The sequence below is a fragment of the Pteronotus mesoamericanus genome, unplaced genomic scaffold, assembly GCF_021234165.1.
Source record: "Pteronotus mesoamericanus isolate MK-2021 breed Mesoamerican mustached bat unplaced genomic scaffold, CSHL_Meso_final scaffold_1186, whole genome shotgun sequence".
NCBI classification, from domain to species: domain Eukaryota; kingdom Metazoa; phylum Chordata; class Mammalia; order Chiroptera; family Mormoopidae; genus Pteronotus; species Pteronotus mesoamericanus.
Genome location: NW_026555302.1, coordinates 9639483 through 9656560, shown reverse-complemented (window position 1 = coordinate 9656560; position 17078 = coordinate 9639483). Strand labels below are relative to the sequence as shown.

General features: G+C 35.6%; 1 protein-coding gene across 3 annotated transcripts in view; it reads right to left on the bottom strand.

Annotated features, from left to right (window-relative positions):
- Window positions 1-17078, bottom strand: part of COP1 (COP1 E3 ubiquitin ligase) — a 118637-nt gene that overhangs the window by 31351 nt on the left and 70208 nt on the right. For all 3 annotated transcript variants that reach the window (XM_054587726.1, XM_054587728.1, XM_054587727.1), the window contains 4 exons: window positions 12081-12224; window positions 9321-9429; window positions 8874-8955; window positions 7443-7559 (listed from right to left, as the gene is read on the bottom strand). In XM_054587726.1, coding sequence (XP_054443701.1) covers window positions 7443-7559; window positions 8874-8955; window positions 9321-9429; window positions 12081-12224 — 452 coding nt within the window. The remainder of the gene's footprint in view (window positions 1-7442; window positions 7560-8873; window positions 8956-9320; window positions 9430-12080; window positions 12225-17078) is intronic.

Genomic DNA, 17078 nt, shown 5'->3' with positions numbered 1-17078 from the left:
TAACAGTAGTACTTTTGAGGAGATAGTTTACTAATGTTTGATCATGGGGAACTTAAGCTTCACTTGTAACATATGAAAGCTGAGAATGGGGATATAATCTTATACTATTTGTGTGAGTAAAATATAAACAATTTTAAATGTAGATACTTTTTTTTTTTTTTAAAGCTGCGTATGTAAGATAACCTCAGATAGCTTTAATGAGAATCAAGAAATCTTTGTGGAAGATGAAGCTTTGTAAAAATTCTTTTGATGAAAATGTTCAAAGAGAAACCAACGTGAGTGATGTGGAATATTGAAGCTGATCATGGAAAGCCCAGAACAGAAGGCAAAATAATTTTTCATTCATTAGGCAATGAGAAGCCACTAAAAGTGTTTGAATAAGGGAAGTAATAAAGTACTAATATTTAAAAATAAATTAATCATCAACAATAAAAATCTCGCACAGGTTACTTTTCTTCTGAAGCCTAAGAGTTATCATAGACCAAATCACAAAAACTAAAATGTACTGAAAATGGGAAAACAAATGGTGTTTAAGTGCATGAACTGATTAGTTTACTGACAGTAACAATTCACAGTAACCAAAACTAAAAATGTTTGTGGATAACAGTGTTAAATAGAGTATTTCCGAATTCCTGTGCGTTTGTTCTAGGAACATTATTCCTTCCCAGTGAATATATATTAGCATAAAAGCCACTCCTCAATCAGAGTAATACTAATTTTATCTTTGATTTCTATCACTAATTCCTGGATGGGAGAATTATGATTATTTTAAAGAGAACACCTTAAGAGCACCCGTATTTCCTATCTGTTACACTAATACAATTTTAAAAATTGCAAGATGGTTCAAGTTAGCATGCAAGAAACTCTAATATTTTATTAAAACCACAGGTTTCTCGGAGTTCTATCTACTTTAGTCTTACAATGCTCTCCCGAACTGGCTTTAAAGAAGGTAAACTGGAGAAAAGATGATTTTTCAACACCTTTTTCCACACAATAAGAGTATGTCCTTGTTAAACAAATAACAGACAATTAATAAACACCTTTAACCTTATGTTAAAAATGTTATCCTCTCTTTTGGTAAAAGCACGTTTTGGATAATCTTACGACTTAGGAAAAGATTTTAAGTGGTTGAAGATAAAATTGAAAGCCTTTTTCTCAACTTTAATCACAAGAAGGTTTAAAAACTTTTAAAGTTTAAAACTCTTGGTCTATTATTTTCAAGGGGACCATAACTTAGGATTTGATATTTTAACAGAAATGCTTGTGAGTTTATAGTCTCCCTTGAGAAACTTTTCAAGGTATAAGCTCCAGCAAAAAATAAAACAAAACCAAAAAAAAATCAACAACAAAGAAAGATCAACTAGACATCATTTATGATAAAAGGTGAAAAGAGCAAAATAATGAAGTGAAAGTACAGAGAGAAATAAATTCATTGTACGAAACAGAAATATAAGATGCAAATGAAGACACAGATAGGCAGGGAAGCTGAGAATTAGCATGATGCATGGCTGCCCAAGTAGGACCCACAGTGTCCTTGCAGCAGGAAGTCAAGATGTAATTGGTGTGCAACTCATACACTGGTTATCTATTTCTCATAACTCCAAAAGCAATGTTTCACAATGTACAGCCCATTCCCAATGTCAAATTCATCATTACAAATGGTATTTAATAAGCAACCTCATGATTATGACTTTGTATTGCTCTCAGTGGCAAAATAAACAGTACAGTTACAGTGATGTTTTATAGTTTAAAAGAAACATTTAGGTAATAGTCTACATTTTAAGAAATGTTTCAATTCTAAACGAAGAGATGATTCAACAACAGTCTTTGTTTTCTAGTAGTAACAGTTTTGTTTGTTTTTTTAAATAATTAAAGGCATGTTTAGTCAGTGCAAGGTACAATTAAAAGCAGTGAATAAAGCAAGGACTACTGGCCTGTTCTGATATTAACCCTTATTTCAATGCCAAAAAATAAGTCTTTAACTCACATCAAACCTCACTGTGCTGGCTCAGGCCAATGACACTCAGTATCCATGCTCACCACCTCGTGCTGTTCACAGCTTACAGAGACGGACAATTAAAAACTATACTGCCAGGTCCCCCTGCAGTATATGCTTCTGGATGTGAATTAGATTCCACCAATGGGATGCACTTTGGTAAGATTTGAAAGGTAGAGATTTTGTGGTCATTCTGGTTATTTCTGTTGCAAGCAACACTGCAGAGATGTGGAGGTTCTCTGTTGCAGTGATGCAGTGTCCAGTCTCTAGCTCTCTGGCAGTTACAGTGAAAGATTTCTGAGCCCTTGATTAAAGCAATGGCATCATGTTCTTGACCTCCACAGTTCTAATGGCTGATAAAGAAATAACAGTTCTCTTAGCCTATCTGTCCTCATGGTGAGCCAAAAGTCATTCCCAGAGGCTCAGCCTACAGACCTCCAACCCTGCCAACAAATAAGTCTGAGCAAGAGTGTAGGTGGTGTTCTGGCCAGAAGCACCTGCAACCCATATACACCCCTACACACACACACACACACACACACACACCCTGAAGAAACTGACACACATTTAGCAAGACTGCCCAAGAAATAAGAGAGAAGACCACACACACACACACACACACACACACACACACACACACACACACACCTTGAAGAAACTGACACACATTTAGCAAGACTGCCCAAGAAATAAGAGAGAAGACAAAAATGACCAGTCACAAATAAAAGGGACATTAACTAACACTATGGAAATTAAAAGGATTACAAGAGATTGTTATAAACAAATGCCAACAAATGAATTAAGTTTACAAATTCCTAGAAAGTCAAAAACTATCAAAACTGACTTCAAAAAGATATAGGAAGTAAAGAAACTGAATTTGAAACTTATGATCTTCTCACAAAGAAGAGTCCAAGTCCAGGTGGTTTTACTGATAAAGGTTATCAAGGTGAAATATCTATCCTTCATAAACTCATTAAGTAAACAAAGGAAGAAACACCTCCCAACTCATTCTATGAGGTCTGTCCAGAAGGTATCCAGCCATGTAATATGAAAAATAGAGCTACTGGTTGAAGAAGATACAAGATTACAAGAAACACTGTATGTGGGACAATGATGCCTCAGTCCCCTTCAAAGTAGGCACCTCACACAGCCTGCCAGTTGCCATCAGCTGCCCCATTGTATTTTCCTGAATCTCACTGATGGTCTGAAATCTCTTCCCTTTCAAAGGTGATTTTAGTTGTGGGAAAAGCCAGAAGTGGCAGGGCACCAAATCCAGGCTGTAGGGTCACTGAGTCGCCTGCGTGACTTGATCTTTTGCCAAAAAACTCTGCATGAGATGTGATGTGTGAGTGGGCACATTGTCGTGATGAAGCTGCCAATCACCAGTTGCCGAGAGGTGTGGCCTTCTGAATCATCCAAACAGCTTCCGTGGAGGAATGTTCAAGCTTAACACAAAATTTGATGCAGATTTGTTGCTGTACTTGCTCAGTCGTTTGAATGCGATGGCCACACAGTTCATATGCTCACTCAATAGCGTCTACTGCCCCACTGACTGCTACAGTGAAGTCGTCACTGTTTACACATGCACATTCCAGTCCACTTTCCTTGGCTGCCAGTTATATTGATATTGTTCAAACCATTCTCATTATATTAACAATGGCTGGACTTTTTCCAGGCAGACCAGATATGAGCCCAAGATTATTTTGCTATCAAAGCCAGAAAACAACACAAGAAAAGAAGGTTATATAGCAAACTAAATCCAATAACTATAATAAATAGGACCTTATACCATGGCCAAGAGAGATTATTCCCAGAAATGTAAGAGTGGTTTAACATAAAAGAGGAGAAGGAAGGAAGAAGGAAGAAGGAAGAAAGAAGAAGAAGGAAGAAGGAGGAGGAGGAAGAGGAGAAGGAAGAAGAAAGAAGAATGAGAAGAAATACCCCATATTATTACAATAAACCATGAGATCATCTTAAGGGACAGAAAAAGCATTTGATAAAATCCAACATTCATTCATAAAAAATACTCTTGGCTAACTAGGAATAGAAGGAAACTTACTGAAGCTGATAAAGGGTATCTACAAAAATCCTAAAGCTAATATCACACTTAACTGTAAAGAACTGAATGCTTTACTCCTAAGGTAATGAAGTCCCTTCTGCTACTTCATTCAACATTGCACATAAGTTTTTAGCTCATGAAGTAAAGCAAAAGGGCAAAACCACATTGAAGGAAGAATTAAAAGTGTTTTAATTCACAGATGATATTACCCTAAATGTAGAAAATCCAAAGAAATGCCCAAAAAAACTATGAGAAAAAAAATACAAGAGTAGCAAGACTGTAGGATGCAAGATCAGTATACAAAAATTGACTATTTCTGTACACTAGCAACAAACAATCCAAAAATAAAGAAAATAATTCCATTCACAAAGGACTAAAAGTACTAAAATACTTAAAAATAAATTTAACAAGAGAAGTTTAAGATCTGTATACTGAAAATTACAAAAGACTGATATTAAAAATGATTAAGAGGTGAAGAGAATTACAGAACAATTTATGAATATAGATGTGAAAATATCAGCAATGAAATGCAACAATTTATCAAAAGAATTCCACATTATGTTCAAGCAAAGTTTTATCTAGAAACATAAAGAGAATTCAGTATCAGAAAATGTATAAGCATAATGCATTATGTCAACAAGTTAAATCATATGATTATAACAATTGGGGCTGAAGAGACACTGGATAAAATACTAAAGGTGCTCCTATGAAATAGTAAAAAAATATTTTGATTTTAGTAAGACTATTTTCCCAAAAAGCAAAAGAATAAAGTGAACTCAACTAGATGAAATATACAGGGGAAGTAACTCTCTCTGTTATCATACAACACTGCCTTGTGAGAGAATGCAGTAAATCACTAGGAAAAAAAAATACAATCATCACTTTTGGCCATTATTGAGTATAAATAAATAATTGAAAAGACTACTACAAAGCAACTAGACTTAATAATATAATAATATAAGGTTCCTAGACATGATACAAATATCCAAATACCAACAGTTTTTAATCTACTCTTAGCAAATAGTATCTAAAGTAAGGAATAAACAATATTTTATTTAAAAAAAAACAAATTTTATAACATATATAGAAAAAAATTAACCAGAAAAATCTAGCAGGGGTGTCCAACCTTTTGGCATCTCAGTGCCACACTAGAAGAAGGGTTATCTTGGGTCACACATTAAATATACAAACACTAATGAAAACTGATGAGCAAAAAAAAGTTTTTAGGTAAATATATGATTTTGTGTTGGGCCACATTCATAGCCATCCTGGGCTGCACGTGGCCCGCGGGCCTCAGGTTGGACGCCCCTGAGCTCTAGGGCCTAAATGAAGTAAACTGTAAAATTTCATTCAAGCTAGAAAATAATCCAAATAAACAGGAAAATACCTCATAAAAATGTGTAGGAAGATATACTACCTTAACAATGTTGAAAAAAAACTTAAGCCTTACATGGAAAAGTAAATGCAAAAATGAACTGAAATACATGAAAAGTTAAAACAGTGGGGACAGAACTGCGTGCCAGACAGCTGAAGTATTTTTAAAGTAGGTTTCCCTTCTCCACGGAAGAGAAATTTTGAGGATGCTCATATCTGGCATTTGTATGTATTAAATATTGATAATAACTTCTATTCTTAAATTATGGCCAATGATTAGTATGTTTATAAAACAACATTATAACTCAATCAACTATTTTAATTTAATGAAATATTAATAACAGAAATAACAAAACAATTATTGACTACTATATTATTACAGCTTTATCATAGTACCTTTCTTTCATAATCCTCTTAAGTGCCCCGAAGGGCTATCTCTACTTTAATGGTAAGGAATTTTGGGAGAGAAGTTAAATCAACTTGCCCAAGGTCACATTTCTAGCTGGTGACAAAACAGAAATTAAAATAAGGGAGAAGTAGGTTCAAATGGAAAAGAATAGCACTTAATCATGAAAAATAAATTCTATATACTAATAGAAAAAGAATTCTACCCACGTATACATGTCAGTCCATACCCTACTTGAATTTAACTATGAAATTATGTCAGTATTCAAGTGCAGCAAATACTATTTTGAAATAAGGAAAAGGTGTAATGACAAATTAAGATTTCAAGTGTACTTTTACCTTTTAAAAGCTGATACTGTGCTCATGATATGGTGGTAGGTTATCTTTTTTTTTTTTTTTTTAAGTATAAACAGGTACCAGTTTTGATTTTATTTCATCGTATGAACACACATGACACATCAACATGAGAAATGCACAAGTTAACCATTCAACAGTTTGCCTTATTCTAAAAGAACACTATATTCATATTAAACATTTATACAGTCTTTCCACCTAACTTTACAAATGTCCTAAACCATTAAAGAAAAAACTGAGATGATCAATAATGAAAAAAACCCAAACAAACCCAGAGATCACAATACAGAAATTAAACTGCAGGTGTTTTTTCTTTTAGTAAGTATCCAAGAGGAGAAAACAGACACAGAAGACAAAGCAATTAAGAGCTGAGTGACTCCTGCAATTGCTCTGCCAACCCTGTATCGCCTGACAATGATGGAAGGCACTAATAATAATAGTAATTATGATGGTTCAAGTATAAACTTGGACTTCCCCAGGCAAACCCAGACATTTGATCACCCTAGTTAAAAAAATTTAGCAAACATTTCTTTGCTATTATTTTTTAAAAAGATTTTACGTATTTATTTTTAGAGAGAGAGAAAGGGAAAGAGAGAAACATCAATGTGCGAGAGGTACATCTATCAGTTGCCTCTCGCACGCCCCCAAATGAAGATCTGGCCCGCAACCCAGGCATGTGCCCAGACTGGGAATCGAACCAACAGCCTTTCAGTTTACAGGCCGGCACTGAATCCACCAAGCCACACCAACCCAGGCTCTTTGCTATTATTTTAATAATTAACATTTTATGAGTACTTAGTATGTTAGCAAGCACTCCATGATACAAGACTTTAAGTATTTTATTCACTGTCCCTAATGGGCAATTTGTGCATCATAGGCACTCAATAAATAATTGAATTAATTAACTTGTTTCCTTTAATATAAAAGGAAAGATTCCTGTCTTAATGGTTTAAATATCAATTCAAACCTAAGTTTGTGAATAAGCATTAATTCACACATTCTAAGACTTAGAGGAACAATGACAAAAATAATCAACAAACCCATCACTATGTATTGAACTTTGGTCACAAAATACTGAAATGAAGGCACAGCAAGAAATGAGGGAGGATGGCATAACACACACTTCTAATTTAGAGTCTACCACTGAAAACACAATTTAAACCTACAAAGTTACTGGGTTTTAAAATATTCTTTTTTCTTAGACGTGATACTTAACCAACACCAAAAGATGACACATCTGCTTGTGTTTTTTACCTGCACAGCCGAAAGCCAAATGGTACCTAGAGGAGGGGCTGAATTTAACACAGCACACATTCGCCTTCGCCTCAATGCTTGCCACTGAGTTGTCTAGGTTGGTAGACCACAGCTTCACTAAGAAAAAAGGACAATAAAACATACAAAAAGAATAAACAATACATTAGAAAATGCTTCTGTTACCTCGAAAGTTTGCTTATTGCTATAGCTGTGTTTTTGTGCTACTCTAAAGCATTTTGGTTTACTAGGACCAAAAATGTTTAAACAGAACAACTGAGCAATAGAACGGTGAATTGAAACCAAGAGAGCCTAGTTTCAAGGTCAGAAAACAAAAGATATTCAATGTAAAGTAAGAGGTAACCTCATTCCACAACTAAAGCCCATAACTTTATTCATTCCAGTGATCTACACTGAAATTTGTAATGATTAGGGAGTGGAAAGCATCTGAAAGCACAAGCAGAAAGATGAGCTGCTATCCTGAAAGAGAGCAACCATCATGTCATTTTTAAACACAAACGTCTTGGTAGACACTAGAATACACATGGAAAATGTATTTTCAGGATATAAGTCAGAATTCTGGTTGCATAATAGAATTAATAACAAAAACAACAACAAAAACCTTCCCATCCATCTTTTGATTGGTCCCAGTGTCCCACCAGGACAACACATGAGGCAGGTCCAAGTATAGGTGTTTTTTAAAAGCTCTCTGGGTGATTCTAATGTGTATTTGGGGTTGAAACCAGTATTAGGGAGGAGGCATAGTAAAGTTTTAAAATCTTTTTAGAAACACTAATACAGTAATTTGTAAATAGAAGTTACAAAAAGTAAAAATGGTTCCAACAATTAGTACTTCTGGCAATTACACATAAAGAGGAAGGAAAAAAACAAAGAAATTAAGGCTACTAACTCTAAGATAAAATAATGGTTAATAGGACTTTATAAATCTAATGGTGAGAAGAACCAGGCCAAACAGGATAGCAAGGATAAAAAAGAGAATAGTAAATATAAATATACCAGAAAAAAATAGAAGAGAAAGGTCAATTAAAGTGGCAGAAAGAGATGTAAAACTTTTGCCTTGAAAGAGGATTAACTTTACTTAAAGATTTTAGTATGGATTGGGAATTTAATATAATTCAAGAACGGAAAGCTGTCTAAATGTTTCGGGAAAAAAAGTTCATTCAATGGTGTATTTATAAAGAAATTGGTTACAAAAATGTCACCATTTGGCATGAATCCAGTAAAGACTACAATAAAGATGTAGTATATTCATTTTTTTTTCATTCCAAAAGAGATAACAGATTTTTGGGTTTAGGTTTTTTTTTTGAACAATCAGTAAGCACAAAGGGTTATTGTAAGTTTCAATAAATATCTGCATCTCTGACAATAAAATAAAGGGGACACAGGGAGAAAAAGAGGTGACTCAAAGAGTACCTTTTGCGTCATCAGAACCTGAGGCCAAGAGTTTAGGATCCATCAAATTAAAGTCAACACTCCAACACCTCTTCTCATGCTCCTGCATGTAGAAGGAAGACAAAGTAGTCTCAGACAGAATACAGATCTTAAAATAAAGCAACAAAACAAAACAAAAACCACTTGATACCAATTTATTGCTGTGGTAGGAGGAGAGAGAACAGACTATGAAAACAAAAGAGATGCAAAGTAGTTCCAAAGCATTTTATATATCAGATATACTTACGACAGTTTGATACATTCTGCAAATGCGAAAGTCTGGAGAGATGCTCAGAAAGCATTATTTAATTGTATATAGGTATAAAAAATGCTACATAGCGACTTTAAATTTTTAATTATAAAGCATATAAAGCTTTACAATAAATAAAAATGTGATTCTTAAAACAAATAATTAGTATCCTTATTTACCTGATAGACCTTTGACCTCTGTCCTGTGAATCCATCCCATAGGATGACGGTGCCTTCATAATCACTGCTTGCTAACAGGTTTTTATGGTAACTACTCCAACTGATACAGCTAAAAGAAATGCATATATTTAAGCCTTACTTTATGTAAAAATAAATAACAATGGACAGACAGAAAGGATTTTGATGTGTCTAGAAAGATTAGAACCCTTCTGAAATGTTCTAAAGAAACATACCAAATAATCCCCAGATTTTCTATTGAAACTACTGAGTAATACCTGGTGGCACCACTTTTCACCCTGGTCACTGGCTGGAAGATGGATATGAGCCTAAAGCTGCCACTGGCCATCTTTGATACTATAGGAAAGTATGTCTATGGATGAGGAAAATAGAGGCCAAGGGGGCACAAAGCATGCCAGGGCAGAACGAGAGAGATTAAGCAGGTTGTTTAGGCTCCTGAAGCCAGTTGTGCCAAACCATAAAAGCCAATAAACTAGTTTAACTTGAGTTTCACTTTACATCCAAGAAAATCTTAACCAACAGAATCTTATGACTGAAATTCCAATTAAAGCATTTAACTGCAAGAATTAAACTTTTAACATTTATGCTTTCTGCTATTCTCAAGCACTCCATATTTGAGAATGCAACATCTAAAAATGTATGTTTATGCTGACACACAGATGTGAATCATGCATAGAGTAAAGCATATAGTACATCAACGAGCCACTCTGAAAGCAAATAACCTAGATGACTTCCAAGCATATGAACAAAATAAAAATCTTCTGCTCTCTACTAGTTACATTCATGCTGAATTTCAGAGATTGGAAGAATTAATTTGCATGTTTAAATACATTTACTTGAATTTCTGGGTGAAATTACATGCAACAGTTAAAAGCTAAACTTAATTTAGATAGACCGAGTTCAAATTCCAGATCTGCCACTGACTAGCTGTGGCTTAGGTAATTTATTCACTTTTCACTATTGCCACACTCCAAACTGCGTTTAGGCACACTTACACATTGGTTCTTTCAGTCCTAAACCTGCAGCTTCCTGCCTTGAAAAGCATCTTCCATTTACTCCAAGATACTTAGAGTATTGCCATATTTTCACGTGTCAAGACATAAAGGGTAAACTTTCTGATCCACATTTTCAATACAGTACCATTTACTATAAATTCTTGATATGGGTGGGCCACGTATGTGCTGAGCATATTACGTGGCTTTATTTAAAGCACAATCTTATGAAATGGGCACTACTCTTATGGCCTCCGTTTTATAAATGAGGAGCACGAAGTGGTTAGGAGCACATACTGTAGAGCCAAACTACCTCTGTCTGAGGCCTGGCGCCCCTAGAGCCGTGTGATCTAAAGCAAGTTCACAAACCTCTCTGTTTCAGCTTCCTTGCGTATAAAATAGGGCAACACAGGGAACTACCTCATAGGTCTGGTTAGGACAATGCTTGCCCAGAAGAAGAATTCAATAAAGTTTTGTCTTCTACACATCACATCCTTTCCACTCAGGACAAAAACTACAATGAGTTCTCAGTGGGAAGCACTGCTGATAAATGAGGAGGCTCACAGACTGTGGGCCTACCATTTGCATGAGTGGATTAGAAAACAAAAAGGAAAGCTACAGCAAACACATTCTACAAAGACTGTTATGCCTGATACATTATTAACATTATTCAACACACACACATACTATATGTGTATTCACTCAGATAAAAAAGGTGCGAGGATCACTGGGCAATGTGCAAAGTTTTAAATTATTATTAGATAATCTTCCTTACATCATTCCATTTTAAGCCAGTGGCCATGAAACCATCTTAGGAAGCTTATTTTAAAAATGCAGATTCCAGGATTCCTCTAAGATTTTTGGGTTGCAGATCAAAAATAGCACCCAGTTCCCGGATTGTAAACAGTATCCCAAGTTTGAGTCCTGTTAAAAAGGTAGTATTTTACTGTACTCACTATGAACTCTAACCCCTAGGACATGAAACTTAAATATTATGCCCTCAGTGAAAAGAAACAGAATATTCTTATAAAAAAACTTCCTAAAACTGTAAAAGATTATAATATTTAAGAGACATGCATATCAGGGGAAAAATTCCTGACTTTCAGACATTAATTATAGGCTACAGTAACCCTTTTCTCAACACTTCATGAACAGCCATTTACAACAGAGATCTTGATTTTGTGAAAGAAAAACAGCTTTCATTTGACAAACTGAAAAATGATAACCACAGTGGAAAAGCAACCAATATCTATAAAAAAGATATTCTGATGTATCTTCTGTAGGCAATTATAGTGTTCACCATGAAGTAAGGAGTTTCATAGAAAAGTAAAATAACAAACTCATACTACCATATTTTGCCACATATAATGGCAAATTTTGCCCAAATTTTTGAGGGAAAAATAAGGATGTAAGTTATACATAGGTAATACTAATTTCAAATCTATATAAATGTTTTTAATTCTTTTATTTATGCTTAGGTTAAAAGTGTAACTCTAGAAAGCAATAACGATATCTGTATGCAAAATAATACCCTGGAATACAATGATACAAAAAACAAGTACCTAAATATAAATAAATACAAAATTGAATTAAAAAATTAAAATGAAAGATTTTTTTCCATGAATGTTAGGGCCAAAAACATAGGCCCACATTATGTATGTGAGTGCATTATACACAGCCAAATACACTAATTATAGGTCCGAACTGTTGTATACACACTGCGTTATGCCAAGAAAATAATGTTAAGTACCTGATTTTGGAATTGCAGGTCATTTCATTTTCAGGATAATGAATATCCACCGCATCCTGAATGACTGTGCCATATTCATACACTTTAATCTTCTTTGTAACCCCAGCAATTGCAAAATAGTCACAATCCCGGTCAAATTCAATACTAAGAAAAAAAGTATATATCTAGTCAGTAAGACTATTACCTATCCTTGTGACGTTTATAATGACAACTTTTCAGAACTTGTTTCTTTCTACTTTTAAAGTGATTTTGTTAGCAAGGAAAAGAGGTGCACTTGAAAGGCCCCCAAACTGTTCTGCATGGGGCCCTTTGTCCAGATGGTGTCACAGTGAAGGTGCCTCAAATGACAAGGGGTGGGAAATGTGCACAGCTGCACATTCTGCCTGCCCGTGGTTCTTCCATCCCTAGAAACGTGACATGTTTTTCATTTCAGTTCTAGTAACCACATAGGAAAGATTTAATGGTTTGCAGTATTAAAAATAAGTGAAAAGAGAATTACCAATTAATCTTTTCATAAATGCTAGCTCTATTCCCCTTCCTACTATTTTGTGGGGATGACAGAATTTCACAGTATTTAATACTATTTTAATAATTAAATTGGCATACAAGAGGAATTACTGAAGCAGTTAAGAGAAAGGTGGTAACAAAGGGATAAAATACACATAAAATGGAATCATTACATTATCATTTTGTTTCCCCAATTTCATTCCTAATCTCTCAAATATCGTCTTTGACTTATGAACCCCCAATACAGTTTCTTATACCACAAACAAACAAGGGAAAAATTAAAAATCTCCCTTTTTTTAGAGTTACTTAGGAATGTACCCCTCTCTGACTTTTTATACAAGTTCTTAAATAAGCTACTTCAAAGCAAAGCACAACACATTGTTCACCTTCACAGAATTTAACTTGTATCCTCAATAAAGTTGTTATATAACCAGCAAGAAACCTAAGTGACCTAAAGGAATTAAGAATAAAATTAATCATCACATACATTATTTGTCAATGAATTCAGCTTTGCCACAAGGCTAGAGAATATATAAGAATTCCCAGTGTTCTATAAGGAATTACATAATAGCTAAGATTCACTGACTACTCATTAACTATAACCACTACATGTATTAACTCATTTAATTCTCAAAATAACCCTATGAGGTGGTATTATTTTTATCCACTTTTTACACATGAGGAAACTGAGGATTAGAGGGGACGTAATTTGCTCAAAGTTAGCCAGTTTATAAGTGGCTGAGATGATATGCTGGTAGCACTCTGCATATGTCAAGCATTCATAAATCAATACAGATACCTACATGACATACTTTTCTTTATGGATTACTTGTGATATTCTTTCAAAGACCAGTTAATGGTTAGTTAATAATTTAGTGAGAAGCTTTCTGGATCTGGTGATGAGTAAGGAAAACAAGTACACATTAAAAATATTTCCCATAAAACACACATCGAGATGCTCACTTTTCATTGCAGTTTTAAATCCTACTTAATTTTATAAAAATTTTAAAGGAATTTCATTAAATGTCATTGATTATGGCACAATTCAGCCAATGTTCCTTCCAATAAAATATGGCTATATAGCAATGCAATATATTCATCTGTACAACAACCTCAACTGAACTGCTATCTCAGCTACTGTCCCATGGATTCTTATGCAGCTTAACTAAATTGATGCCAACTATTCAACGATCCCAACTCTTTCCATACCCACAATCTCATGTCACTGAAGGAAAAAATGTTACTGTATCTGGGAAAGGATAGTTATTAGAACTGAAATCCTATTCTTAACTTAGGACCTTCATGGGAGAAGCATGACCCCTAAATTCTTGTCCTACAAACATACATGACGAATAAATCAACAGCATTCCAATGCTGTATTACTAAAAGTTAATATGCCCTTTCCAAACTATAGTTCTTAATATACAAAAGTTTAAACACTACCTTATCAAAATAATAGTCCAAAGACACTGCAGGGAGAAAAATTGACATATAAATAAAAATGCCACCTGTCAAAAGGATTGATTTCATGATGTAAGTCTGTTATTTCTTCTGTCGCTACCCTATTACACAAGGCAACTCCCTCTCTTCAACAAAGGCTATTATTTAGCTACATTAGCTCATTCTTTACTCTCATACCAAAAAGTTAACTTTTTGCTTGACTTTATTGCTGTTTTCTGATGTTCTGATTATGTTTCACTCTTAATATACTGAGCTGTGAAGGGCCTGTACAGTATTCTTCTGTAATATCCCAGGATACTAAGGTTCTTTATAGGTTGAAACAAGATTTTAATAGAAATACTGACCAAAAAGTATAGAGAATAATATTATTTCTAGTAAATTTTGATAAAAGGGAAGAAAGACAAATAGTTGCCTTTTTAAAATATACAAGTACTGTACTTCCACGTAACTGAGACTCAGGATTTAAGTACTTTCAAACAGTGAGTCCTTCGTTCCTCATCTTGGACAGATTTAATCAAATCTGTTCCCAAGCATAAACATAGTTAGGATCTAGAACAGATCATAAAATAACTCAAGTGAAAAATAGTTTTTAGAGAGCTTTTCAAATCTTATCCAAAAGAGATGATCTCGTATTTCACAATATAATATTTTAGTTGCTTTAATTATGAAATATAAACAAATAATAAATGGTGACCAGCTTGGCTGAAACAGAAACAAAATAAAAGCTAAACAAATTAACTAAAAACATACCTGCTTGTGCAGTTAAATTCAAGAGAATTGTAAGAAATCTTGTTTATTGGGTGGTGGGAGGCAAAAGGAGGAAAATGGGTGACACATCTGTAACAGTGTCAACAATAACAAATATCTTGCTTGTTATATAAAATGCAATTCTGCTATCCACTATCACGAGTAATTCTTAAAACAAGTGGTTTATGAAAGTTTATTACAATGATAAATTCAATTTCATAGTTTTTTAAATACCATATATACAAATGTGTTTCCTTTGAAATTAATGGAGATTTATTTTTTTAATGATTTTTTTAATTGATTTTGCTATTACAGTTGTCTCAATTTTCCCCACTTTGCTCCCCACCACCCATCACTCCCTCAGGCACTGTTCATGTCCGTGGGTCATGAACAATGTTCACGTCCATGGGTCAGGCGTATAAGTTCTTTGACTACTCCATTTCCTATACCGTACTTCACATCCCCATGGCTACTTTGTAACGACCTATTTGCACTTCTTAATCCCCTCACCTCTTCGCCCATTCCCCAACACCTCACTAAATTCATCATCTGATAGATTGCTTATCTCCATTTCATTTAGTTCTTTTTTAGAAGCTTTGATCTGTTCTTCATTTGGGCCTTGTTTCTTTGTCTCCTCATTTTGGCAGCCTCCCTGTGTGTGTTTCTATGTAGTAAGTAGAGCTGCTTTGACCCTGTGTCTTGGTAGTGTGGTCTAACATAGTAGGTGTCCTGTAGGATCCAGTGGCATAGCCTCTCCTATCACCCAAGATGGGTGCTCAAGGTGCACCCTTTGTAGGGGTTGCATACCCCCTCCTCTTGTAGTTGAGCCTTGATTGCTGTTGGCAGGTGAATACGAGGGATTAACCAGGCCAGTCAGCTGTAAGGACTGGCTGGGACCGCTGATCACCACCCATCTCCCTCCATAGAGGATCAGCTACGCAGGGGGAAGATGGTGGTGCTCTGGCATGGTCTGTAGGTCTCCACTGGCTGTGCAGGCCAAGGTCATCCTCCACCTGTGTTCTGCCTGGGGCGACCCTGCACGAGCTATAAAGAATCTGAGATGACTTGTGCTGGGCTTGAAGATTCCCAGGTGAAGCCAAACTGTGAATCTAAGCTGGCTGCTGCTAGTGCTGAGCCTAAGGCTACTAAGCAAGAGGAAGGGGGACTCGGGGCTCTCTGAGGCCAGCTGTTGCTTGTTTGACAGGATTTAGCAAGTTGTAAAGCATGAGCCAAATCAGCCATTTATATGGAAAAGCCAGGGTTAACAGTTTGGGTGGGCGCATAAGTTGGGTGGGTGAGAGTCTCAGGGGATCTCCAGGGTGGGGCAAACAGTGTTAGCCAGGTTGATGGAGTCTCAGATATGGCACTGGCCTGCCAGCTTTGTGGATCTGTGGGGAGAGGGCTCAGAAAGGGACAATGGCTTCCGCCTGCCTTTCTGCTGAGAGAAAACTGTCCCCCAGCTCTCACCTTGATGCCTGATACTTCAGTTCCTCCTTGTATGCTAATGGCACCTTTCAAGCTGCTACTCTGATGCTGGAGCTCAGATAAAGTAAATGTGACTAAGATCATGTACAGGTTTTTTAAGGGGAACTGCTTGGGATTCTAGAAGTTTCTTCCACCAACTCAATTCCTGATGGTTTTTGCAGCCAGAAGTTATGGGGACTTATCTTCTTGGCACTGGAACCCTGGACTGCAGGAACTGGTGTGGGGGCTGGGACTCCTCACTCCTGAGGTATCCCCCCCCTGAATTTTTATCCACCACATGTGGGTGTGGGACCAGCCTATTCGGTCTCTTTACCTACCAGTCTGGATAAATGTGGTTTCTTTAATTCTGTAGTTATTAGACTTCCATTCAACTCGATTTCTGACAATTCTGAATGATGGTTGTCCTATATTTTAGTTGTAATTTTGATATGGTTGCGTGAGAAGGTGAGCTATATCTGCCTATGCCACTATCTTCACCGGAAGTGGAAACTTACTATAAACATGGAAATAAACTGCATTTTCCCCCACACCTGAAATTTGTCAACTGTTTTTATAAAAAGTGATATATTTAAACAGTTTCAAACATAACTGAGATGTAGGAAACTGGCTATATTCTTTGTCAAAAGGGCCACCAATCAAATGATTAAGCATCAAGGCAACAGATCACACAGGAAAGCTGATTAATGCACACCTCTGCTACAGAGCAGCACAAAGCAATGTAGAAAAGTCAATATCCCATGTAGGAGGGTGTTTATTTGATTGGAGTATTGTTTGGTTTGCATGACAATATATTCTCCC